The sequence below is a fragment of the Aethina tumida genome, chromosome 1 (assembly GCF_024364675.1).
Source record: "Aethina tumida isolate Nest 87 chromosome 1, icAetTumi1.1, whole genome shotgun sequence".
Taxonomy (NCBI): Eukaryota; Metazoa; Arthropoda; class Insecta; order Coleoptera; family Nitidulidae; genus Aethina; species Aethina tumida.
This window is the reverse complement of record NC_065435.1, coordinates 70265548-70292396: the sequence shown is the minus strand read 5'-3', so window position 1 is coordinate 70292396 and position 26849 is coordinate 70265548. Positions and strand designations below refer to the sequence as shown.

Below are 26849 nucleotides of genomic sequence, written 5' to 3'. Positions count from 1 at the left end.
TGAACAAAATTAAACGAGGAAAAAAAATCGATTATCGTCAGTCGTTTTATTAATCCGGCAACGAAATGGAATGATTTTCGCGTGCAACGAACAAACGGAATTGGGACGGACCGGGGTATTAAATCAATCCCGCCGGCAAACACCAATATTTGCACGACCAGAATCAATAATTTGATCGTCCCTCAAAATGACCCGGCCAGAAAATTTTACAAGGCAAATATGATAATACAAATCGATCGTTTGTGTAGTCCTTAATTAACTAAAATTTATCGGTATTTACTAATTAGTAAACAAGGTCCGAAGCTGCGATTCTAAACGAAACTCAACTTATTTCGAGGAATTTTGATGCTGTTTTGCTTTATTGTTCTATATATGCATCTAATTAGTGGCCAAAATAGATTGTAACAAAGACCGTAAATTATATATACATTGAGAAAATGTTTACTTTGATGTACCTAACTTGTTATTAAATTAAAATCTGTCTTAGCTTTTAAATACTACCCCCAACCAATTTTATTTTTTAAACGTTATTTTCAAATTGGCACCATTCAATTACAATTCCAACATAAATTCATCACAAAATTACAAATATATTTAACTGAGACAAGATAAACAAAAGGCCGCCTAAGGACGTTTCGACAATCGGTTTCAACTCGAACCCGTTGAGTTTTCCCCGGTGTGTTTTTTTGAAAATACTCCTGCGATTATTGCAATTTCCTACGTTCTTCACATTTCTATTATCTTCGCCGCGTAAGCGCAGGCACGTATTAAATACCCACCTCGGAGATGTGTTTTATAAAAACAGGAATAAATAATTCATGAACGGTTGTCCTTTTGTTCGTTCTGGGAAATGCCGCAGGAAAATTAAACAATTATCGTGCAGTTGTCATTAGATTGAGGTAATCTCTGGGGTTTGTATAGAAATGAATTTTGTTTAAAGATAAAAAGTTGTTTTTCTTGAACTTGCCAAAACCAGCTTAGCCGAATGACAAGTACTGCAAATAATAATGTTTATTTTTATGTCTTAAACATTTCAAACACAGAAAACGCTTTAAAATTGTCCCAGTCAACAAGACAGCCTTTTAATTATGCGCTGCCAATTATAAACCTTGTTTCTTAAGAAAAATAGCTGATATTTGAGTAAATTAAATTATTCACAGTCACGTTAATGTCCGTAACTGAAATAAAACTGAATAAACAAGTAATTTATATTAATTAAATGAATTTATAAGTAAAAGAATTATTGACCAAATGAACGCGTATAAATTAATCTCACTTAATTAAATAATTTAATCTATATTTATTAAATAAATATTTTTGTTTTGCGTGTACAGGATTATCGACAAAATAAATTGTATAATCTATGTATTAAGAAGGTTGATTTAAACAGGATCAGCTTTCATTAATTTCTTAGAAAGTTATCAAAGGATACTTTCATTTATATAAATATTATATATGATATTAGAACGGTGCACGAACATATTTTTCAAATTTAATTTTAGAATAAAAAGCTTTGATTATTTTTCATTCGACCTCATTTGAAGTGGATTTCAAGCATTGAGCCATTTATCCTGTGCAGCAGGAAAATTTCATTTCCAAACATTTTTTCATTAGCTGAATTATCTGTCGTCCATTTGCCTAAAAATCACTCCATTCACTTCGGCACAGTCAACAAGGGCTTAATAAAAATGTTTATTCGGTGATAATCCTGAAATTCCACAATTAATTGGGCGCAATTTCATGTTGTATGGATGCCTGATGGACAATCATTTGCATTCACGATCGCCGTTCCCATGGCTCAATTAAAAAATTGCTTATTACAAAAATCCATTCAGAATTATATTCGGGATTATTCGGGATATTAATTCATTTTATAAAATGTTCCAGCCAATTTGTGACCCACAAGAAAATGTCAATGGAATAAAAGATAAATTATTATCAATGACCGGCAAATTTAATCCACGATCAGATAAGCCATACTGGCTTTAAGGTGTGCCGCAACTTCCCAATAAATAATTATTGAACTAGCCCGATATTATAGATAAATCTGCAGATAATGAAACTAATGTCGAACGATCGCAGCAAAATTCAGCAACTAGCTGACCCATTTCCAGCCCACGGAAGAAACCTTAAAATTAATTAACCCTAATGGCCGCCCGACACGATATTTTCACCGTAGATTTTTCGTAGATAATTAAAAAGTAATTGGGTCGTATTTTTTTGCTTGCCGTGCGGAAGAATTTATGAATCGGTCCCTTTTTTCAAGTGTCAACTGTTAATAAATTTAATACCTAGGGACTGAACGATAACTAAGATTGTCGTTCTTAATGAAAAAGACAAACCGTTTCGGAAACTGTTTTTCGGACACACGTCAGACTTTATAAACGCGAGAGCAAAAAAGGGACGATTTAGAGTATCAATCGGTTCTGGCACAGGGCGAAAGTTGCGGTAACCCCGTGTAATCCATCCAGACGAACAATTTATCTCGGCATGATGTCTCCGCGTTATTTACGTCCAATAAAAAACTTTTGACGTTCGCCCGATCTATAAGTAAGAAGTTATAACTTTTCGCTCGTGGTTATCTTGTTCCAAATCAAATTAGAGGCGGTTTTTTTCGAAAGTGAAAAGTTCCATCTGTCTCTCGAATATCTGATACTGTTGTTGAAGTTTCCACGACCAAAGTTCGGATCCCTACAATAAACGGGAGACGATAAATTTACAGACGTTAAATATCGCGGCGGGATTGTCCTTAAAAATTTTCGACCGTGCCACATGAACCGCGATAATTCCCTGTCTTTTAGTTTGGAAAATTAGTTTTCCGCGCACGGAATTCCGTCTCCGCGGAGAAGTTTTTATCTTCCGACAAACTGGAAATTCGTCACAATCGGGAGTAAATTTTAGGTAGCTAATGGCCGAAGGGCGATTAAAAAACATTAATGAGTAACCAAGACTTGTAATCGCTTTGCCCTAATCCCAATTCTGAAGTTCAAGCAGAATATATTCTTACGAACTTGAAATTATGGTATTAACGAATTTGAATTCCATTCAAATTACATTAAATCAACTGTGTTCATTTAAATTTAAAGTAATTGTTTCAGAAATAAATCGTTCGCCACGTACACAATGAACACGTGCATTTTGACAATACGTTCTCATTAATTACAGCGTGTTCTAGGTCACGGTATTAATTCGACAAACATCAAAAACCCGAAAGTTAACAACCATTGAGATAATTGAAGGGCCGAAAAAATCGCTCCGACATTAATTCGTAACGAGGCTGAAACAGTGGCGCTGGATCGCGAGTAATTGAATGTTTTGCATAAAACGAGAGAATTTTCCACTATTAAACAACCCCTTCAGCAATGGGTCAGGTATTTTTGCTCGACTCTTAGTTTGGCGTCGCCGTGTGAAGAGTTCGTAATCTGACCCCGTTACGGCCATTAACTGTCGTTTTATTTTCAATTTATTCGCCATCAAAGCGAAAATGAAACTTTTAATAGAGGCGTAACGTGTGAGTGTGTGTCGGGTGGTCCCGTTAGAAAATTGTTAATTATCTTCTACGCGTACGAACTTAATGGCCAGATAAAATGCAAAGTTGATAGTTAAATTTGTCGTTAATACGGTCCCGGAGCGGTTTTATGGAACATCTGCCGTGGAGATCGCAAGATAGTGACGGCGGATTTCCAGAAAACTCGCCCCCGTGCCCCCGCACTCAGCCACCACAACTTCGGAGAGACTACGAGATAATGGGGAAATACAATAAGAACAAAAATTCAACCAGCTACCGGTTAATTCGGAAACGCTGATCCGGGAATAATTCCGGCAAGTGATTTGTAATTGAAATTTTCGCCGTACGTGCCCAAGACACTTTTGTTAATCTCTTTGTTAATTGCCACGGCAACGATAACCTGTGAAATAGGTTCAATGTTGAAAATTTGCCGATCTGATTATATTAGAATATTGCCAAGGTAAACTATACGTGAATAGGATTTTCAATTTTCAGCAGGTACTATTTGATTAAACGAGTTATAAATAAGTTAAGACTCAAATCTTTAGCTTTCGTTTTATTTAACATACTTTTTATATTCGTCTTTCTTTCTGGTCTATCATAAACTTACAATTAAACATATGATTTGATAAGTCAGGTTAAAATATGTTAAGACTCAAATCTTACTGTCTTTGGCCTTCGCCGTGCCTCTGTTTCTAGAGAAGAGAAGCCTTTTCGACTTCAATTCGTTCAATTTTTCTCATTACTTAAATTTATACTTGTACAAAACTTTCAATCTCTCTTCTTCCCTTCTTATGTAATCTTAGACCGATCCTTAGTAAATCAATCAAGAATTTAAGGCTAATAATCCAATTTTCGGCGCTCCGGGACTCATCAAAAGACGAATGACTCACAAAGAACGCGTAATTATCCAAGATATATACGGAACCTTTAATTGCACTACCCGTGCCAGTTTGCTTTAATTTTGTTTGCCCAGTGTTTCCCCTAACTGTGAGGCTTAGCTTTGTGTCCCCCCCAATAATTAAAAACAAACCTGGCCATGAATAAAGATGTGCCGATCGACGATTGTTAATGCCCACTGTAAACACAAGGGTTGAGGTGGATTGAGTTTTCGGGGGTGACATCTTTGAACCGACTTTAAATGGCTCAAGAAAGACTAAGGTGTTTTGAGAGAAAATATTGGGGAAGAAGTGTTCTTAACTGTATCCCGTTCCGGATAATAATTATGATAATGACATTAACTGTAATTTCATGCAATTAATTTTGCGTTTTGCTTCCAGGTATGTAAACGTCGCATTGAATAAGCACGGGGTAAGATATTAAAAAACGTAAAGCACCAAAAAAGACAGAGATCGATAATTGAGGAGCCGTGAAAAAAAGCCGCCTCAACGCCGAGTGGGGTCAGGTGACGGGAGGATGGGTTTGTACCACCGAAACGAATGGGCGCCATTAGAGTGTGGCTGAGAAATAATGAGGAACAGACTGCGATCGGATGTGCCTGCCCAAAAACAAACCACTTTGCCGTTCCCCGATTTATGCTATTAGTTGGCTACCGACTGCGGTCGCAATGAATACATCCATCGATGGTCACGATTTATAATTCGTCCCTTTTGGGCACGCGTAATTTAACTACCGACGCGCAAATTCCACCCCTTCTATCGTGATGTAATTCGGTTTTCGCGTTTTTCCCCAGTCATATTTTCGAAGGAAAAAAACCGTCCTGGATGGAAACCATGACGACTGGTTTAGAACTAGGTTGATCTTTTGTTTGGTCGATTCTCGTGGAATATCCAATTGAGTTGTCGGAGTTATTTAAACGGTTTCAAGTCTGTTGGAGTGATGTATTTGTGACATAAAGGATAGCAATCTCGTTCCCCCTAGAATTGTCAACTGCAATGGCTAAATAGATAAGGCAGCAATTTCTGGATTTCCGGTTTCCACGACGGAGAGTAGGTTCAGTGGCGGAACGTGGTGCTTTAAACACCATCGGCATCGGACCGGTGACTTCGCGTCGTTAGATGCATATAAACTACGTCTAATTTGGCAAAAAAGACAACGAGAATATCGAAGGTCCCCATTGTGTCGAGCGTGGTTTATGACGCTAGCCAAGATTACAATGGAGAGCAGGCTGCATGAAATTGGGTGTTTTATATTCAGGAAAGGTGTCAGTCATAATAAGCGTTGTTTATCTTACTTTTGTCGTTTTACATGAAAATTGCCTCCTTGGAGGAGATTAGCACCAGGACGTTTTTTTTTCGGTATCTCTCGTTGCGTGGCTGAAGAAAAATGAAAATGGGACATGGGGGCAATGTGAAATGATACATATCATACAAACCTTCATTTACTTCTAAATGGAGGCACTCTTATCTATACATGATTTTTTTCTTGTGCATTTCAAGATGGCCACGAAATTGATTAATACATTCAAGACTTATGGGATCTAAAATTATTTTAGTCTATTAATACAACAGTTATTAAATTGTCGTTATTGACAATAAACCCGAGAACATTATTGCGCTATTAAAAGACGTTAGTTGAAATTTTAACTCGAAATTATATTTTCAGCAGTGAAGTTTATTGTTAGTAATTTAGAATTTTACAGCCGTTCTTTTGTAAAGTAATAAGCACTCGGAAAAAAGCAAATAAAATTTTGAAAGCCGAAGCTAGAAATAAAAACTCTAATAGTTCGACTAATTGGACTGTAATGTAGTTTTATGGAAATTTTACAGCGAAACAAGAATTTTAATCTTAAGTGCGCTGGAAATGAAATCACCAAGTATTTGGCCTTCTCGCCATGTCTTCGTGCTGGTTTATACATATATGTATTTATATATAAAAAAATAAAACCGGACAATTACATATTTTCAACAGCTCTCGTCGTTTGACATGAAAGACACCGTCCCGTCCATTTTTCCAACGAGATCCAAATCTTTATGGCGAAATTCACAAGTGCTTTTACGACTTCTACCTCTTCGGCGTTCAAAATTTATACGTGGGCAGAAATTTTCGACACATTTCACGGACAGGCGAAACGTTAACGCGTTAAAATTCCCAACCGTTCATATCGAGATCTCATATTTTTGAATAAATAACGCCGCCAAACGCACATTAGAATGTAAGACGAAACGTACGAACGTTTTGTTTTTTTTTTTGCCCGCACGGATATTTATTTGGGGGCGGTTTCCGCGTTATTAGTTTTTATGATTTGAGCATGCCTTTAGAATGTGCAAAAGGCCATTTCAAATGTTACATGAGGCGGTTGAGTTTGTGTAAATATGGCACGTTTGCATTTGGGCTAGGTACGGTGGATAATATATAGCTTTGTGCGAAAAGTTCAAGGAGACGTAAATTGTGATGAAAAATTATCTGGAATAATGTCGTACGAGTTAAAAGTCGTTTTTCCGGGGGTTTAATGTGCGGAAGGAATATAAATGGAGCGTAACATTAATAAACCACCCCATATTATTTCATCTAATTAAGGGATCAAACCGAATATTCACACGTCAGTGGACTTCAAAACAGCGCGTTGAATATTTAAAATTCTCCGTTTAATAACCCCCCACATTCAGTCATACGCCCACTAATTATAAACTCACATATTTATATAATTATATTCACCGGAACGAAATGCACCTGGCAGTCCATTTTATTTACCGTCTAGTCGCCATTAATTACAGGTTTTTCGGTAATTATGTAGTTTTGTGCGGTGAAAGTTACCAAAAAAGCAGATGCGTAATGCACCAAGCCCAAAATAATCATCAACCTTCGATAGCTCAGTTGGTAGAGCGGTGGACTGTAGTTTGTAATTGAAATAGGCATCCATAGGTCGCTGGTTCAAATCCGGCTCGAAGGAACTTTTTTGTGTCCTGTATAAAAATATTTTTATAGCGCTTTTACTACTTTGACCACATAAAATATGATACAGTTAATAAAAGTATAACACAAAACATTCTAATGGTTGATCAATTATTGAATAAAATAGTAGCCAAATAGTAAAAGTTGGCCATGTCTCAAAAAACTAGTAATGGAAAATGTCTAGAAAAAAAATTATAATTAAAAGTGGTTCTGAAAAAGCAGAAAACATTTTTACGTCTCTAAGATGACAGCTGGGGGCCTAATATCACTGAGACTGAGACAATTTTTCTTTCTCCTTCAACAATATATTTGAATATTTATCTTGAACACATTTTTATTACAATCTTCTTGTCATCTCTTAAAATAAAATAGTGATAACATTGAACATTCAATTAATATATTTTTTGATTTCAATTTTTTGTCTTTCACTATCTTTTCAAAGTTTTTTTAAAAATATAATTAATATAATAAAATAATGTATTCGAATTGTTGACACATTCAAATTATTGAATTTAGAGTGTATAAAGAAAAAATACACGCAATTTTCTCTGTTGACACTATTACCAATCATTTGATTTATCGAATTTCAAAGTGTATACATAATAAAAAGTAGTTTTCCTCAAAGCAAAGATAATATACTATAATTATATTTCAAATTTCTTTTACAGAAACCATTTAATCATCAAAGGTTAGGTCGTATAAACAAACCAAACAGATTAAACACGTCTAAATATTTCAACCATTTTTTAATCCAAACTCCGATTTATAATTAAACCAAGTGTAGTTGTTATATGTTGGTATCCACATAGCAAAATTAAATCCACTTTGAACAGAGTTCGTACCTATTATTCAACCACATGGAAAATCAAAATTCTATTTGATTGATTCACTCCCCCACACACGAGAATCTGGCGTTCCCCGCGGACAACTTTGTACAGTGTTTATACGTCCGAAAACCGAATCTAAAATATTTAAACATCAAAGGACCGTACGTACAGTTCAACCACTAGCAGGGATAAACAAAACCTATTTAGAGAGGACTTAGGTGCATTTCTCCTGTCGAAGGGCAATTCCCGGCCATGTGCCCTTGGGGAATCTCATTGACGAACCTTTCTAAACACCACGTCCAGCGATTAAACAGATAAAAAAACAGAAGTCGATGCTTGTGAGCCGCCATCTTGCAAGGAATAACCGGGTCGGTATTGTTTGAGAAAACAGTAATAAATATATCGATGGCGGTGTGTTTGAGATGGAGTTTTGTTCGAAATAAGGCCTTATATTAAACGTTTGTTTTTATTTAATATAATAAGAGGATTGGCCTGTTTGTTTGCGATAGCGTCTAATGAAACGTAAATATTTTTCGTTGAGGTCGGGCGCATATTCTCCTTTGGAAACGTGATTTTACAATATTATATGGGGCAGGAAATGTTTATAAAGTCAAGCCTTACAAAACACTGTTTGCGGCACAAATTGATTATCGAGGATTGTAGTTATTTGCTACAACATAAATTTCTATGATTTGCTGAATATCCGAAAAATAACTAAGACTTTAATCCGTGCCTTTTAGTCTTGTTGCATTAACCCACATCTTCGTAAACAACAAGGCTATAAACGGAACAATATTAATGAAGAATTAATAATTCCCCTTTCCTCGACATTCTCCGTGATTATCTCTTGTATTCGACGTCGTTTCCTTGTTTAGTTCGATGCAACGACAGTTTTAAAGGGACTTTGTCGCCCGTTAAAATCCGTACTTAATGTTATTTGTCTGCGTGTTCCATAAAATCCCTAGACGAAATTAAGCAATAACAGTCAGATAAACATCAAAACTGGAGTGTTATTTTAACAATTGACTCTGTCTTGATGTTTCTTGGTAGAATTCCAAATCGGTTTGGGCTTAAAGTACGTTACACACGAACGATATTACATCCGGAATTGGAATTAATATTTTTATGAATATAAAAATATTTTATTTCAACTCACCCAATTAAACTATATGCACCGTTTGCCAAATTGCAAAGCTCGTTACGGTGGTACGTTCAAAATATTGTTTCAATTCACCTACGAGTAAGTACAATGTACATTTTGTGTAAGCGTTGCAAACAGAAACTCATTTCATTTGGGTAAGATGCCAAAATTTCCGCGCTGATCTCAATTTTAAACAGTCTGCCATTGGATGCGGTGCTTTTAGTTGGGTATTCAAAAGATAAAACTCTTTGGTATACCTGTAAGTCCGTCCAATACTAAAAGTCTATTTGTATTCGTATTCTCAACTATTTTCAGATGAAGCAAACTATCTGGCTCACCGTCCGGAATAAGTCTCACTGTATTGTTCCTCGAGCATATTTATTACCCTTATTTGAATTCTTTATAGCGTTCCGGTAAACTATTATTATTGTGGCACTTCGAAAATGTTATTTCAACCCGTTGACGATAAATCTCGGTGTCTATTTATAATCGTATGCCGGTGATAAATTTAATTGTTGTACGCGCGTCGACTTGAACGTTTTTATTGCCCGAGGAGGTTTTTTCATGAAATTGTGCTTAAATAATCCGAATTTGACAGCAATTAATACGTGCGTGGGACAATGAATGGGCCTGATTAACCCGAACCTGGGAACCTGGTGTGGCCATTGCCTGGGAACGTTTCCAAATCACTTTGGGTGATTTTTAAACAATAAATTTAATTTTGCATAAAAAATTAATCACTCTTTGGGCCGCGGTTAAGGTCATTATTCTAATAACTCGCAGTTGATGAATAAGGTCATCGATCCCGTTTTGTTTCGTAAATGCTTTTCTACAATAAGCAGTTTAAAAACATCTTATGTTAGCAGTGATTAAATATGCAACCGTATGTACAAATGCTGCATACGAATATTATTTTTTCAAATAGATATCAGCGGCTCGTTGGTCTAGGGGTATGATTTCCGCTTAGGGTGCGGGAGGTCCCGGGTTCAAATCCCGGACGAGCCCAGTTACTTTTTTGTTTTTTTTTTTACTCAATATGTTTATATTCTTTATTGTTATATTAATAAATTACGAGTGAAACGCGATTAAATGTTTATATAATTATATTTAATAGGACATTATAAACGTGAATCGCGAGGTAACTTAATTTTTGTCAAGTCTCACCTCGTAGATGTCGAAGTCTATTAAAATTATAAACGTCGCAATTTATTTTTATTAAAATCGAAATACTGTAAGAGAAAAACATGGGAGAAACGAGCAGCGAGAGTCTCGTAAAAGGCTGGAGGCGGTAACGAAGTTAACTTTTTTATTGAATTACCTTTAGCGGATACCAGTTACAAGATGTTTCGTTCCTAGTCGCTCCACCGGAACGGATTAGACATTTATATACAAAAAAAATAACTCGGTTAGCGCAGCAAACGTCGCGAACCGTTCGAAAGAATTCGGACTTATTTGCCAGTCAGGCAGAAGTGGAAAATTGTGTGAGATACACTGAAATAAACATACAAATATAATGAGTAATAATTCACGGAACAAAAATGTTAATCACCTCCAAACTGGAGATCTGTAACAAGCGACCGTTCCATTTGACAAAAATTAATGGGCTCTTCAGAACAATTAAAATTACATACGACCAAACCATAAATCACTCGATAATCTGGCGGCTTCGGAAAACGAAATCCCCGTCAAAAATCTATTTGTTATTTCAAAATATCCTAAAACCAAAGGCGGGGTAATTATCCGTCGGAATCTCACGACTAATCCATCATATGCATCTGCCTGTTAACCTTCTAAAAATACACCGAACCACCGTCCGAAAAAGTGGTATAAAAAGGTTTTTGGGGTGCGAAAATGACATATATCTTTGGCGTCGAGACATATACGAGGTACTTAACCGTCAGTCTTGGTCTAGATGTTTTTGCTTGTTTGTTCGCTTTTTCCTATTTCACACGCCATTGGATTCATTGCAGTTTCTTTCTCCGGGAAACGACGATATATTAGTTTACTTAAATGGATATTCCCTTGAAACACGTGTTTTTTATAATAATTCAGCACTACAACAAAGGACACGAACGCAAACTTGGTTAAATCGTTCAAAGTGGTTTATTGTTAACATTACCAATTAAGTAATATTTTCTATAAATATCATTAGTTCTCCTATAAAACCTGCTCCGTTGTTTTGTCTTGTACTTATAAGCTCTTTTCGAAAACATTAGATTGATTGTAGGGTCTTTGTGCTTCTGAACATTGACATATCCGGTCCAATTTGGCAAATGATTGTGTACAGGCATGCAATCACTTAAAATATCCGTCAGAACTCCATTGATTGGAGAACCCAGATGATGTACCTTTTAAACAAGTAGAACTTAATCTCTGATATGGATTTTTCCAGGCTAGGCCTCTTACCGGTATTAAAATGTAGGTCTTTTAAAAGAGCGCAAATTTTCCCCCCTTTTCAGGTCAATATTAATATTCAACGTTGCATGAGTTCCAACAATCCAGTCCGTGACTAAGACTCTTCTTTTATATTTATCCACTCTGACGCGTTGCGTCCCCTTTTTTCCAACCCCCGGCCTAAAGGTGAAGTCTGCCAGGTGATTATATGATCTATTTGCGTTAAGAAAGTAGCTCTCTTTATTCTTGACCAACGCTCCATCATCCGTTAAACACAATTTTTTTCAACAAAACCATTACTCCTCCTTGAGTCAAGTTGAAATTCACTTGAGATCATCGAGTTAAATCATGTATTCCATTAGCAAATTAAAGGATATGATAAACAATCACTCCGTTAAATTAAAAACAACACGTTGTATTCAAATGGCGCCTCATAAACCAACGATATTATTCCGGTGCTCAAATGAAGCTGTTTACGTCTCCGTACCTCGGACATGTTCCGCAACGTTGAACGTTACTTATTTCATCTAAATTAATTCAAAATAAAACAGTTTTTCTATTTGCGTTTCGAGTTGATTAAGAACTGTTGCCTCCGCAAGAATAAATCATAGCGGCCGTTCTGATTTTCATACCAGATTTAATATTTAAATGGCTCCCTGTCGTCGAGCGTCTTTTTAGTCGGTTGCACGCCCACCGCTCGATTTGTAATTTTAAAATATTGAAATACACGCAGCTTGAAAAGAACTGTTTCCACTTAGCTCTTGTCGTGTCCGACATATGGTGTTTATCACTGATAAATTAACTTAAAAAAAACTCGAGACACGGCTTTTCCTTCCACTCCACAACTCTCAACCGTCGATTAGTTTCGAGTCACATCGTACCTCACGTATCCGTCATGAATAATCACGTATTGATAACTCGAACTTCGATTACCCGACTATCTTGATAACTCGACTATCTTGATAACTCGAACTAAATATTTAACACAACTTTCGATAAGTCGAATTTCTCCTGTCTCAGGTAAACTCCTCGAGATTTTTCCTTTTTCATGATACCTGTCTTGTGTCCCTATTGGCAACAATACTAAGACCAATTATCGAATGATTGGAATAGTGCCGGTATGTCATACAATTACTTCACGATGTTTACATGATTACAACATCCTAAATTCTAAATGGAAGTACATTTTACTAAGGTTTTTCCAATTAAATGTCTTAAAGACTTAAGAGCTTAAGAAATGAATTTTATTTTATATGATATTTAACTTTTAAACACTTCTCTTAGTGAAGCATTCTTTCAGACACTAAAAATTTTAAGTAAAATTTAAATCAATATCTTTCAAATAAGCATATAAAAAACATCGTTTATGACCTCATTTCGGTGGCTTAATCAAACGAAGTGCATTAATTCCATGACATCGCGATCGGTCCCGCGAGTCTCACAAACTTTCGTTCCTGCAAAACACACAGTCTCCCGTATCCGGGGCGAAGACGCCGAAGTTTCCGGTAAGTTAGTTATAGACGGAAGTCGGCGACAAACTGGACAACAATATAATGAACGTTCGTACTGTCAAACGGGCATTAAGCCGTCTATAAATTGCTTGTTTATTGGCCCTTTCCGAGCGATACAAAGTGGATGCGATTAACGACGGAAGTTTTTACCGCAAAAAACCTGAACGGGAACTCGGGATCATTTTCGGGGGTCATAAAACTTCATCTCGATTGTTTTATAATATTTATTGCACTGATTGTATTTATGGTTCTCGGAGTGCGCCCTCTTAGTTCGGTTTATGATACAAATTTAGCATTTGTGTTGAACTTTTTGTGATATTTTACGTTCGCGTAACACTTAAATAACATAAATTTTGAAGAACATCTGCAAGGTACAAGGAGAGAATCGTGCCGCATATGCATAATTCAAAACGTAAAACTTAAAAACGTTTATTTAAATCAGTTCCTGTATCGACAACATAATATTATGATTTCGAAGGCGTGATATATTCGGATTGTAAATGACGCGTTCTCCATTTGTCATTATTAAAATTTATTCGGGATCATCCCGACTAATGTACCACGATGTGTTGAGGCAATTGAATAAATGACCGTCGTGATTTAGTGACGCGTTCGTTAAGGTGATACAATTTTCCAGACTTGTAACTACAATTTCGTTAAGTATAATTTTATTCCAGGTTGCGTAGCAAATATACTTTTTCCCTTTGAATAAATTACGACCGATAATTGACAAAACATCAACGACGCACCACAAAAGAACATTAAATTATATTCGTTCATAAATGTCAACCGTGATTCATGGCAACTCAAATCGGATATAACTTTTCCGTTGGCTTTTATTGCGTTTTATTAGATTTCCCGTTAATCGGTGGAAAGCAATATGCAGTTTTCCGATCGAAGTTACGTAAAACACGACATACCTTGACAGCAATCTGACATGTGATATCGAAGAAATGTACACGATGAAAACGAAGGCATTCCGCACAATGGGGGAAACCACTCCAGTTTATTCTATATACATTTTAGAAAATATATACATTTTTAAAATAAAATTATTAGATTAGAGATTAAATGCAAGTTTAAAAAATTATTTTTATTTTAAATCTTAATAATTTATATATTTAATTATATTAATAAATTATTACAATAAGCAAGAAAATATTTTCTTACTAATATGTATTCTTAGCTGCCTAACTGTTCCTTAAAATATACTTAAAATGCAGTCAAACTTTGATAACTTAAACCATGATTTGCCACAAAAAATTCCAGTTTTTAAATAAAATACATAGAAAGTTGTAAAATATACAAATGTATATTTACCATATATGTATAATTTATGTTAGATATTATATACTACTTATCAAAAATAACATTTTGAAACCAATAAAATATATAATACATAATATAATCAATGTTATTATTAATATTATGTATTATATTATCTAAAGTTTTTATTTTAATGCAAGAAAGTCAATTATTTTTTTTCTCATTTTCAAAAAAGGTACGATTAAAAACCATTCCAGAATAGTTGAAAAATGTATTTCCATTTATTATTTCCATCTTCAGTATTCACGAATTTTTTAATTTGTGAAGAATGTGTTATGTTATAGCTAATATACAAACTTGAACTATTCATAAACTTATGTACTTTTACAGAAAACTCTACTTCTCTTAAATTAATACACAGTTTATAACCAATATTTGCCATGTCCCTTAATAATTCTAAGTTCATTAGCCAAATTCTTTATCTAACTGCCAATTTATTTACATTATAAACTATCAAGTTATTTTTTGTTCAATTTTCAAACTGAATGAAATATATTTGTTTCTTTTTTAAACGAATTATTATTTGTATGTCAAACCCCTTTTTATTATCCACACTTACACCAAGCTATTTAAAGTTTATCGCATATTTTTCAATAGAAATCTATCGTGGCAGTCAGCCCATTGTGCTTTCAGTAACGTAAAGCTCGAATGGACGTTGTAAATCACCCGCCACACACGCAAAGAGCTTTCCTTTAAATAAACATTGTCAGTCGGCTTCGGAAAAACAAATGTTACAGTCACATGAAACAAAGAAGAATATCAAAAGGATTACCTAATTAATTCTCTGTTATGACGGATTGTTCAGATGCATGTGCCAACTTCTCGCCAACATATTTAATTATGAGCACATCCGCGTTTATTCCAGTGTGTGTTTTTAATTTGCGAAACGGTATTTTAATATTGGAATAAGCTGTCAATTCCAAACGGAACGATAAGAACAAATCAAAACAGGAGGGCGTGGAGGATAACAGTGTGTACTTCAAGAGGAAAAAAACACATAAATAAGCGAATGGTTTTCGATTGGGAGCGGATGAAAATATTCGTGCATCCGGAAAATGCGAATCAATTTGGAAAATAAGACACCAATCAATTTCCGAACGGTCTGTAAATTGCTGCATCGATGGCGAAGTGTTTTTGGGGTGCATAATTATGATTATTTTCGATGTCTTTGAAGCCGACACCATTAATACGATATGGAATCAGATTTTATTCATAAATAATAACCATGGTTTCAGTAACAGTTAAATTACACATTTGCGTGATGCAGTTCACGCCGAACCGTTTTCTGTTTAAAGAAAAATATTAACACATAATCAAATCGATTTTAAAATTACACGATTGGTTCGCTTCATAAATCACTAAATTTTTAAGTCAGTCTACACGTAATAAATCTGTAAATAATTTTTTTTCTATGTATGAGCATCACCCGGAAACACCTCGTCGGATTTTTATAGAACCTGACACACACTCCTTAGCTTGAATACTTCGTCAAAATTTAGAGGGCTTTTATCCTATAATATAATAAAAAAAAACTACAAAATAACTAATAGTACCATCTATAGTGGGTGTGTTAATAATTTGTTACATAGACAAGTGTTTGGAATTTTGGTAGTAAAAAATATGTACAGTTATTTAGATAAAATGTTAATATTTTCACCCCATAACTATTTATTATAACGGATTCGATTGAGGTTCTCTGTAGTAACAGCAATAATAAAACGGACAATGCATAATTTGAATAGGACTACAAAAACAGTTAATAAAACTCCAAATCACCGCCGAACATACCGTATCTATTAATTATCTTTTAATTACGTTTTCGTTTTAAATTATTCCAATCGAACAAGGGGAAAATAGTCATAAAAACATGGATGAACGCGGATCCATGGTTGTGTTCGAAACAATGCAAATTCGAGTGGCGGTTTTGTATGTTTTATTTTATGTAAACTGCCTTTTCAATAAACAAAATTTATTGTAATAGACTAATAACATAGCAAAAATGGTTAAAAAAAAACAGAAAAATAAACATTTGTGGGGCCATGATTCGAAAATTGATGGTTGCCGGGCCTAATCAAAATTCCTTCTGTGTCACCCAATGTTTTCTACGAATCCTGAAGAGCAATTAAATGTGGACTCTAATGCGATAATTCAAATAAAGAATCGAGAGAATTAATTAAAAACAATGTTAACAGAATATTAAATTAGTTTGTAAATTACACTAGGTGACAATTATTGCCTGGGCCGTATCCCTTTTATTGTCAATCAAAACGACAGAGCATGCATTGAATAATTTAATTTTATATTACATATTCCCAGGAAATCAAAATGTTTTTTACTGCCGGTTTTAATTAATTTTATCATGGTGTAATAGGAATAATTATTACAAGGTGTCTAATAATTCTTCGACGATTTGTTCAATGTCTTGATCGATAAACGACGCCAAGTGAGAAAATGATTTCCACAGATTGTCATTAATCCCTTTTACCAGTGTTTGATTACGTTTTAATTCGATTGAATGCCCGGCCCCGGTCGTAACGAGTTTTTAAAACCGGCGCAGCCCCATTTCATCTTGTAATTAAATAGAAATCAATCCGAGATTCTTATTGGAACCTTACTCGTTTTACTGTCTACCTTTCCTCAATATTCACTTCAGACAACCAACCACTCTTGTTACAGTTTAAGAATGCACCTGCAAAAAAAATAAAGTACTTGGACAAAATGATTTTTACTTGAAAAATACACTAGGTCGATATGCATAAAATAGCAATAGCAATCTAGAATTCCCAGCAAAGATAATAGATAGCCCCATCAAAAAACACACAATACATCCAACCTCGTGATCAAAGAGACCCCGAATCAATTATTTCCGTTGTCTCTCCATCAATTCCGCGGCGTTTTTTTGCCAATCACCCCCCAACATATTATTCCAGAAATTTCCATATAAAAATAGCGGGGTAGTTCGGTAAAAAGTGGCCGTTTTTCCAGTCGAACGGTCTGTTTTGTCGGAAACAGACAAAACAAGTAATTAATGCAAAGAAAACAAGTGCGAATCCCCCTTTGGGCGAATCCCCCTGCACGCGTGCTTCGCCGTTCCACCACCATAAAACTCCCCGCGGCAAACTTACGAGTTAAACACTATTATGTTAATTTGGGGTGTTTTATTGCATTGCCGAGAAAATGGAAACTTCTCAAGTGCAGTTCATGCTCAAGTTAATCAATTAAATTAAACCCCGAAGACCTTTCTTTTCTCGAATAAAAAAAAGAGACGTTAAGGATGTTAGTTTGGACAAACAACAACAACAATAGAGATTTATAAACGTCTTATCGTTTAGATAAAAACGCGGAACGGCGAACGGCGCTTCAAGTACAACAATTTGCGCGGAATTTATTACAGCCCCTGGACTTATGCCCTAACGGTTCCCGGAAAACTCTCGATAGTGTGGCAGATTCGGTAAATCAGCCGTGAACTTTATTCAAATTGCCGAGTTTAACAAAAACAAATGGAGTGTGTCTTGGAGGAGCAGCAAAAGTGGTTACGGCATGCATAATAAAATCATCAACTTCCAACAGCTTACAATAATAACAGCGCGAAACCGTGGCTTTATGCTAATCGCATGAAAGTAATCGCGTTCCGCGCCCTTCCGGCCATACGTTGCTCCAGAAATATTTTCTTTCAATTAATTTCGCAAATCGAATTTCTGCCATTGGTCCGGACCTCTTTCGAGTGCGATTCATCAAGTCCAAACGATTTAACTGGCTACAGTTGACCCACTTTAAATGCAATAAATTTATTTAAATAAATGCAACTTGTTAGATCTAAACTTTTCAAACTCTTTTATTTCCCTTTATTTATTAGAAAACTAGTCTTAAAATAAATAGATTTCCAATGTCTATTTCTATGTTCTAACATTAATTTGAATAAAAATTAATATTTTTTAATAGAAAATTTTATTTTATTTAAAAAAATATTTAGAAATTTCAACTTAAAAGAAAATAAACTTTTTATTCTAATTTATTATTATTTTATTTGAAAACTGCACTTAAAACAAAAGTGTTTTTTAAACTGTTAATAAAAATTAAACTTCTGTCATATTTTGATGCTAAATATTAATTTATGTTATAAAAATGTTTATTAAATTAATCTTTATTGTAACAAAACAATATTTTTATTTTAATTTAATTATTAGAAAATTATACTATAAATTTAATATAATTAAAACAAAAATTCAACTTGATAGAAAAAAAAATCTAATGTATTAATTTTATTTCTTTCAAGGGAAAGCTATTCTTAAAACAAATAGGAGTGAAACCTTTTAATATTAATTATCATTAAAATTTAACTACATTTTATACTAAATATATATTTTTTTTTAATTTAACTTAAAAGTCAAAACTTTTTAATTCAATATATGTATACCATCTTTTTTATTAGATTACATTTTTTAAATAAATTGTTTTTCTATTCTAGAAGATTCTAATAATAAAAATTTATTTATTGTGAAATCCTGTAACGTTAATAAAAATTATAATTTCAAAATTTCAACTTAATAGAAAAAATCTTTGTAACATAATCTTACTTATTTTATTGGAAAATTATTCTTAAAACATATACTTTTTTATTTTGAAAGCACTTAATATTAACATTAATTAAAATTTAGCTACATTTTGTACTAAATATTATTATTTCTAAAAGGTTCAACTTAAAAGAAAAAAGTTTTTAAATAAATCTACTTATTATATTATTGTTATATCTTTTTTATTAGAAAACTATTCTTGAACATATTGTTTTCTGTTCTAAAAGATTTTAATGTTAATAAAAATAAAATTATTTTTCATTTCATTTATGAAAACTATTTTTACCGTTTGCAATTCTTGGAAAACCATTATAATTTTTTAAAAATTCTTTTTAAATAATTGCAGTGAAATAAATGTCATAAAAATTGTATTAATGCAACTGAATGTTTTTTTCTTAATTCAACAATTTTATAATGACTATTTAATTTTAGACAAGTTTCATGAAAATTCCAATTAGTATCCGCCGATGTCGACTAATGAGACTGTTAAAATTGAATTTCAAGAAAATATGGACCACTAATAACCGAGAGATGGATTTTATCTAGCGCTAAGGGATTATCAATTATCTGGGGTGTTTAAAGTAATTTTGATTCGCATTATACTTAACTGATATTTCTAGCACACACATTATACTGCAAGGCAACTAAACTCGGAGATATTATTAAGTTAAGATGATTTTCCGCTGAAATGATTCTGTGCAAACTTAATACCATGCTTCCCATTTAGTCATTCTATTTTCCTCTAAGTGTTATTATAGGAAAACATAATAATGTACGTATTTCCCTTGTTTTATCTTTGGTTTGCTTAACTTTGCACTGCTGACAATAAATATTTCTTTACTTGTTGTCATTTTTGATACGATACAATGTTGTGTGCTTCCACATTTTCATTTTAATTAATGCAAATGTTATTAAAATTTTGCACTCGTGATATTGTTTAATTATTTTGAAAGCTTTTTGCGTAGAAACGTTGCAACAGGATTAGGCTGGATAATTAATTTTTCATTTTAATTATTCTAAATATTTTCATTGACTAAGTCAAACAACTAAGTATTTGTATTTTGTCTAAATTATGCAAATAAACATATCTTTTTGTGTGTTTTTACAATTTTCAAAGCCTTATTTTAAATTTGCTTCAGGCAGTTGTTTACCTTTTTATGTTGTGAAAATGTTTTTCGTACGTTTGTGTTTTTCATTTCAGGTAAACCTGATAAATTACCCAAACTCGATATTATATTTTGCCGAGTTAAAACAAAAACATTTCCTACGAGATGAGTATATTTTAAGATAAATTGCGAAGATGTGTGTTTCATACGCTTGTCAAATCGTGAAACGTTCCACCGCATCGGTGCGTGGATTTATGCAGACGCTTTGGGGACTCCGGCTCCCCGTTTTGCATAAACACTGATAATGCGAAAGTTTTCGAAAACGAAAACAACCAAGCCGACAAGAAAGTGCAAAGTTGCGGTCCCAGTGCGCGGATTATTATTACACGCGGTAAATTCCACATCAGCCGATAAGTTTTATGTTATCTTTACGTTCGGGACTTGAGGCAGTTTTGGCGTATCTGCGATCGGGCTTCACGGTTTTAAAGAAAGTTTCTTTAATTATGGAGATCGTGTCACGAGAGCCATTTTTACTGTTATTTGTAACGAAAAAGTCGTTTGCGATCGCTTCCTGGACCTGAAAACCTTCCAGCGATCATTACCACTAGACTCGATCGAGAAATTATTGCCTTTCTGTCTTGCACAATTATACACATTATTATTTTATTGCCGGAAGAATGTTCTACAAGTTTCTTACGGGGTAATTTCAACTTCATGACCCATTTTAATAAGAAAAAAACCCTTTGAAACTCCCATTAATCATCCAAAATATGTAAGGGTAACGGTGTTCGAGAACTGGGACAAAAAATCTCCTCCTGAATATTTAAAAAGGTTAATCTATCATTATTCTTTTGTTCTTTGCGGAGTTTTCATCAACTCAACTACAAAATTCATGTCGATTTACATTTCAAAGCGAAAAGAATGTAAAGTTTAATTACGAGAAGAATGATCGAGTATTACGGGGCATAACAGTTTTCGTTTCGAACAGCTGGTCTCGTTTCCCACGATTTTTCAACCCGGGAAAACGCGGAAGTTTTAGATAAATGGGCGGCAATTTTTATTTGTACTACGACGAGAAAGAGAAAGAAAAATGAACAATAAAGGTAATCGGGCATAAGAAAGCGTATCAATTTGGAAATAAATTGAAATTGTTCTTGGTGGAGAAAAAAAAAAATATATATATATATACGTAAACGTATCATAATCAATCTCTCAAAGAGGATAAATCCGAACGGTCTAATGAAATGAATGGTTCTGCGCGAAAAACTTAATTGATCACCATTGTGAAGGAAAAATTACAAATTTTTTATTAAGAAATAGTTAACAGACTCGATTTATTAAACAATTTTATAAAATTTAATATTTCATTTAAATATTTTAATGTATTTTTCATGATAACAGCATGAATTGGTTTTTATTTAAATGTGCTTGTTTGTCAAATATCCGATTTACAATTTCAATTGTACTCCATATCTGTGATTACATTCCAAATTAATTTTATTCTATTAAACTTCACATTGTGCAAACAGTCGCAACAAACAGTGGATTTTCAAAATGTCATTACAAAATTAGGATTTTCCATTTAATAACGTTCATCAAAGACAAACGATCAAATAGCGATTTTAATTCGACAGAACTAAATGTAATTAAACTGCATGGGGCCAACTCCATTTTACGGATTTGTATTGTTCGAAATTAATAATCGCAATTAGCTGTTTCGTTAAATTAAACAACAATCGACAATTACGAGTTAATTAGTGTGAGAGTTTATTAAATAGTTTTTGCCGGCTTTAGGAGAGATTGTAATTGAAAAACGTTTGGTGTTGGGCGGACCATTTTCATCTATATACTGAACATGACAACTTATTAAATTGCACCAGGTTTATATTAATTGAATTTATTAATATTAATTTAATTTTCATAAATATAAATAATGGTATTTCATAACAATTCCAAACATTGGTATGACGGTTTCGAAGATATTGAGAATTATTTTCTTCTGCAACATTAATGTATCATACTTTTTTTTTAATTTCTTTTGATTTTTTAACGGCAAAGATTTTGAGAATTATTTTCTTCTACAACATTAATGTATTATACTTCTTTTTGAATCTTTTAATTTTTTAATGGTAAAGATTTGGCAGTATCGGTTTCCAGATAATAGCGTTCTCAGTTTTAACAAATTAAATTTTAAACGTTAACCCAGGCAACATCAAATATTAATTAATTGTCAATAAAGGGTGAGATTTTTTGCTTTTATTTGGGATACCATAGTTGTATACTTTTGAGAATAAAAACTAAAGATAGTAAAAAAATAATTTGGTACGATAGAGGGAAAATGATAATCCTCGGCGTCCCTGAAAATAGTCATTCCTATATTCATTAATACTTTTCTTTATATTTTAAGTCACATTACATTCCATTAAAGTTTGGAACTGACTAGAATAATAATGTTTCTGAAAGAAATAAACCTAGATCTCTGAAACTGTATATTTGCGTTCACAAAGACTTTTTTTTAACACCATGAAGAGCTCAAATCGAAGATGTGTAATAAAATACTAAACTGTAATTATTTGGACACAAATGTGACGTAAATTGTTATTTTGATAGTAGAAAATCCTTGTAGTATATATCAGGCCATCAAGATACGTTAAATCGTTAACTTATTATCCTTGTTAAAGTTATTTCTATTCTATTCCGTTTATAAACTAATTTATATCTTAATTGGAAGGTATCGAATGTGTGCGTTGCTTTTATAGCACCACCAATTTAAAATGTTAATTCCTCACCAAATTGCCCCAGTTCCCGAAACAGCACCGTTCCAACGTTAGTGTCGAAAGCAATTTATAATAACGCACAATGAAACCGGGCCTATAACCGAATAGTGTTATTATGCCGTCACAATAGACGGAGCCTAATATGCATATAAAATCTGATAGTTGTGCGTCAATCAAGGCGGCTTTTAAGGGCCCGGCCCAATATCGACGGACGTGTTACATATGGATAAGTGAGTTTTGGAATACTGCCAGTGCGTAAGTAATTCGATTTCGACGCATACATTATTACCTCGAAAACGGTTCGACCTATTTAAACTGATTAGTATCGGACATTCGCCAGGATAACGCACCTCCATGGTTCGCATTCGTAATGACCCATTCACAAAAGAGTTACAACTCAATTAACTAATGATAGTTAACATACTACAATTGTTTTCGTTTGAATTTGTTCGACGTTTTTCGAATGTTTTTCTGACTTGATTTAAAAATTAAGTAATGATGTATTAAATTTAATTTATTATTATAACATATATACGGTTGGTGTGAGGCTATGGACAGCTCATCCGTCATTTAAGAAAAACTCTGCATATCACGTTCAGTTAAATTTTATTCTGAGACAAGAAGATAAAACGTTAAAGGATCTAAGTAATCTGCCTGCCTGTTGAAATTGATATTAAGTACAAAAGAAATAATTCTTGTGCACATGACCAGTTTTCATCGTGCACATACTTTCGCCCCGGGAGATCTTACAGAAGTCCACCGAACACTTAAAATTTAATATAAATTACTGAAATAGCCCCGTTGAGCGTTCTTAAATGGTGTACCCCGTCGTGATTGCAGGCATATTAAAATCCTGCAAAGACGGCTCCAATAATCCGGCTGCGCCATTTGTCCCGTCAACCATTATTAAATTCCCGCGTATTTTTAATGAAATAAAACACCCAATGTGTGAGTGCGAGTGCATTTGGGTGAAGGAAAAAGGGAAATGAAAATTTCTGATTGATATATCAGTTCGATTCATCGCAATCGTTCCCCAACTATCTCAATTTCCTTTAGCGTTCCGCGTTTCGAATTCGAAATTGACTTTAAATTTAAGTTTATAGTCAGTTTAGGGTCAAATCTATTGCCGCATTAATTTTTATTTGGCAGGGCGTATCGATTCTCCGACGCTCGTTTCCCCAAAGAATCCGACACGCTTTTAATTACCGGCTTCGTTATTTGAATTTTTATTGGACCATCCAATAAGTTCCTTCTTAATTGATATGTGTTTTAAAACTGCATGTAGGTGTGTAATAAAAGTAATTATTGAAATTGATCATTACTACTGCAATAATAATTTACATAAATGTTATTCTAAACTGCTATAAAAGTGAAGATCATTTAAAAAGCATTGTCTATGCCTCGATGAAAAATAAAAATAATTATTTTATATCATATTATTTACAACTTTGTATTATTACATATTAAATCTAACCTCTATCATTGTTTCCAGTATTAAGAGATGAATTCCGCTACGAGCCACAAAGCTCGCAGGTGGCAGCAGGAGAAGACACCATTTTGGAGTGTTCGCCTCCGAAGGGTACACCCGATCCGGTAGTTTTCTGGAAGAAAGATGGCCAACCGTTGACAATAGAGAAAAGACTGAAACTGGTAGATGGCTCAAACCTCGCCATCACTGATACAAAACCCTCTGACCAAGGAAAATACCAGTGCATCGCCAAAAATTACGCCGGCGTACGGGAGAGCAGTGTGGCAGTACTTAATGTTTACGGTAAGTTACCTGCTGTTTAAAAAAAACACAATTATTTTCAATTTTTTGTTTATTTTCAGTTAAACCATACATGATTCATGCCCCTAAAAATGTTGTTGCTTTGGCTGGCAGTACTGTGGAGTTCGCTTGCGGAGCAGGTGGTGATCCGATCCCCGATGTTTTATGGAGGCGAAACGCGCCAGGTGGTACAATGCCACTAGGAAGGGTTCGAGTACTTGAAGACCGAACACTTCGTCTTGAAAGAATCACAATTATGGATGAAGGGGTTTATACATGCGAAGCAGACAATTCTGCTGGGGTAGTCTCAGCTTCCGGCATTTTAACAGTTCATCAGCCCCCAACTTTTACTGTACGTCCATCTGCGCAAACAATCGAACAGGGTCAAGAAGTTACCTTTCACTGCAACGTACAGGGTAGTCCAACTCCGTTTATTTTCTGGTCGTTGGAAGGCGATAGAGCTTTGATTTATCCCGGATCCAGTTCTGGCAACTTCGAAGCCTTCACTTCCTCAGATGGACATTCAACTCTCATATTGAAGAATGCCCAAGTACAAAACTCGAAAACGGTGATTATTTGTTCTGCTGTTAATGCCGCAGGTTCCATTTCGACAAGAACTAGACTCACTGTTACATCCAAAGAAGATAGACCTCCACCAGTAATTATACGAGGTCCGGTGAATCAAACTTTACCAATTCACTCTGTAGCTTTCCTCACGTGTGAAGCTAGCGGGAATCCCAAACCTGTGATATCATGGTATAAAGAAAGTACGCCTGTATCGGCCAGTGATAGAATAAACATGTCTAATCCAAGCCACATAGAAATCTACAATCTCAAAAAAGATGATTCGGGATCCTACACCTGCGTAGCGTCTTCAAGAGGTGGAAAGGCCACATGGACTGGTCATCTTTTAGTTGAGAATCCTAAAAATCCAAACATTAACTTCTTTAAGGCATCTGAACCCGCCATGCTTCCAGGACCACCAAGCAGACCACACGCTTTAAACCAATCAGAGGAAAGTGTCACTATCACTTGGGGACAAAATAATAAAATAGGCTCATCTAGTCTACTGGGTTATCAAATCGAATTGTTCGGAAGAGAAGAAGGTGTAACTCCCACTTGGACCGTCGTTGCAAAAAGAGTGATGGGACCAACTTATACACAACCACTTTTAAGCCCTGGTGTCCCATATACATTTTTGGTGAGGGCTGAAAATTCACATGGACTAGGACCTCCATCCCAACTGTCAGAACCTATACTTGTTGGTATAGATTCGTCTCAGAACTGGGGAAATCCTGAAGTTACAATACTCAGCGAAGCAAGGGCTAGTTTAGTGTCGAGTAATGTTGTAACACTTATTGATGCCATACCGATATCTTCAACGGCAATTAAATTGACTTGGAAAACTGAAGAAATTTTATTTGTTGAGGGATTGTACATTTATTACGTTGCACTAGAAAGTTCTCCTGAAACTCCCAGGACTTACAGTATGCTAACAGTATTACATGCTGGAGACACGAATTCGTTCGTTGTTAATAACTTGGAAAAGTGGTCGAAATACGAATTTTTCATTGTACCTTATTATAAATCGGTTGAAGGACAGCCATCAAATTCAAGGACCGCTAGAACTTTAGAAGACAGTAAGCTATACAATATTATCTATTTAACAATTTACTTACTTAAATTATTTTTACAGTTCCTAGAGAGGCTCCATCTAGCATGGAAGCTAGATTATTGAATTCCACTGCGGTATACTTAACATGGAAACCTCCCCCACTGATGTCCTTAAACGGGGAACTGCAAGGCTTTAAAGTGGAGGTCAAAACTAATGGATCAGAATCCCTTGAAGCTATCAGTGTTGGATCAACACCTTCATTAATGTTGACCAATCTGACTTCTGGAGTTTCTTATTTCGTTCGTGTGGCAGCTTCAACAAGAGCTGGTTTAGGACCTTTCAGTCCTGCAGCAACTCTACGCCTGGATCCTACTAGCAGAACTGTTGATAATAACAGTCAAAGGTAAATTAATAAAATATAGATAAAGTATATTATTTACATGTACG

General features: G+C 34.4%; 1 protein-coding gene and 2 non-coding genes across 3 annotated transcripts in view; all 3 read left to right on the top strand.

Moving 5' to 3' along the window:
- LOC109608881 (roundabout homolog 1-like) overlaps positions 1–26849 on the top strand; it is a 146085-nt gene that overhangs the window by 116695 nt on the left and 2541 nt on the right. The window contains exons 3-5 of the mRNA XM_049962083.1: positions 24512–24790; positions 24850–26427; positions 26484–26805. Of these exons, the coding sequence (XP_049818040.1) occupies positions 24512–24790; positions 24850–26427; positions 26484–26805 (2179 nt within the window). The remainder of the gene's footprint in view (positions 1–24511; positions 24791–24849; positions 26428–26483; positions 26806–26849) is intronic.
- On the top strand, positions 7271–7361 carry Trnay-gua (transfer RNA tyrosine (anticodon GUA)). The gene is given in 2 exon segments: positions 7271–7307; positions 7326–7361. It is a non-coding gene; the product is annotated as a tRNA-Tyr (tRNA).
- Trnap-agg (transfer RNA proline (anticodon AGG)) lies at positions 10265–10336 on the top strand. The gene has a single exon. It is a non-coding gene; the product is annotated as a tRNA-Pro (tRNA).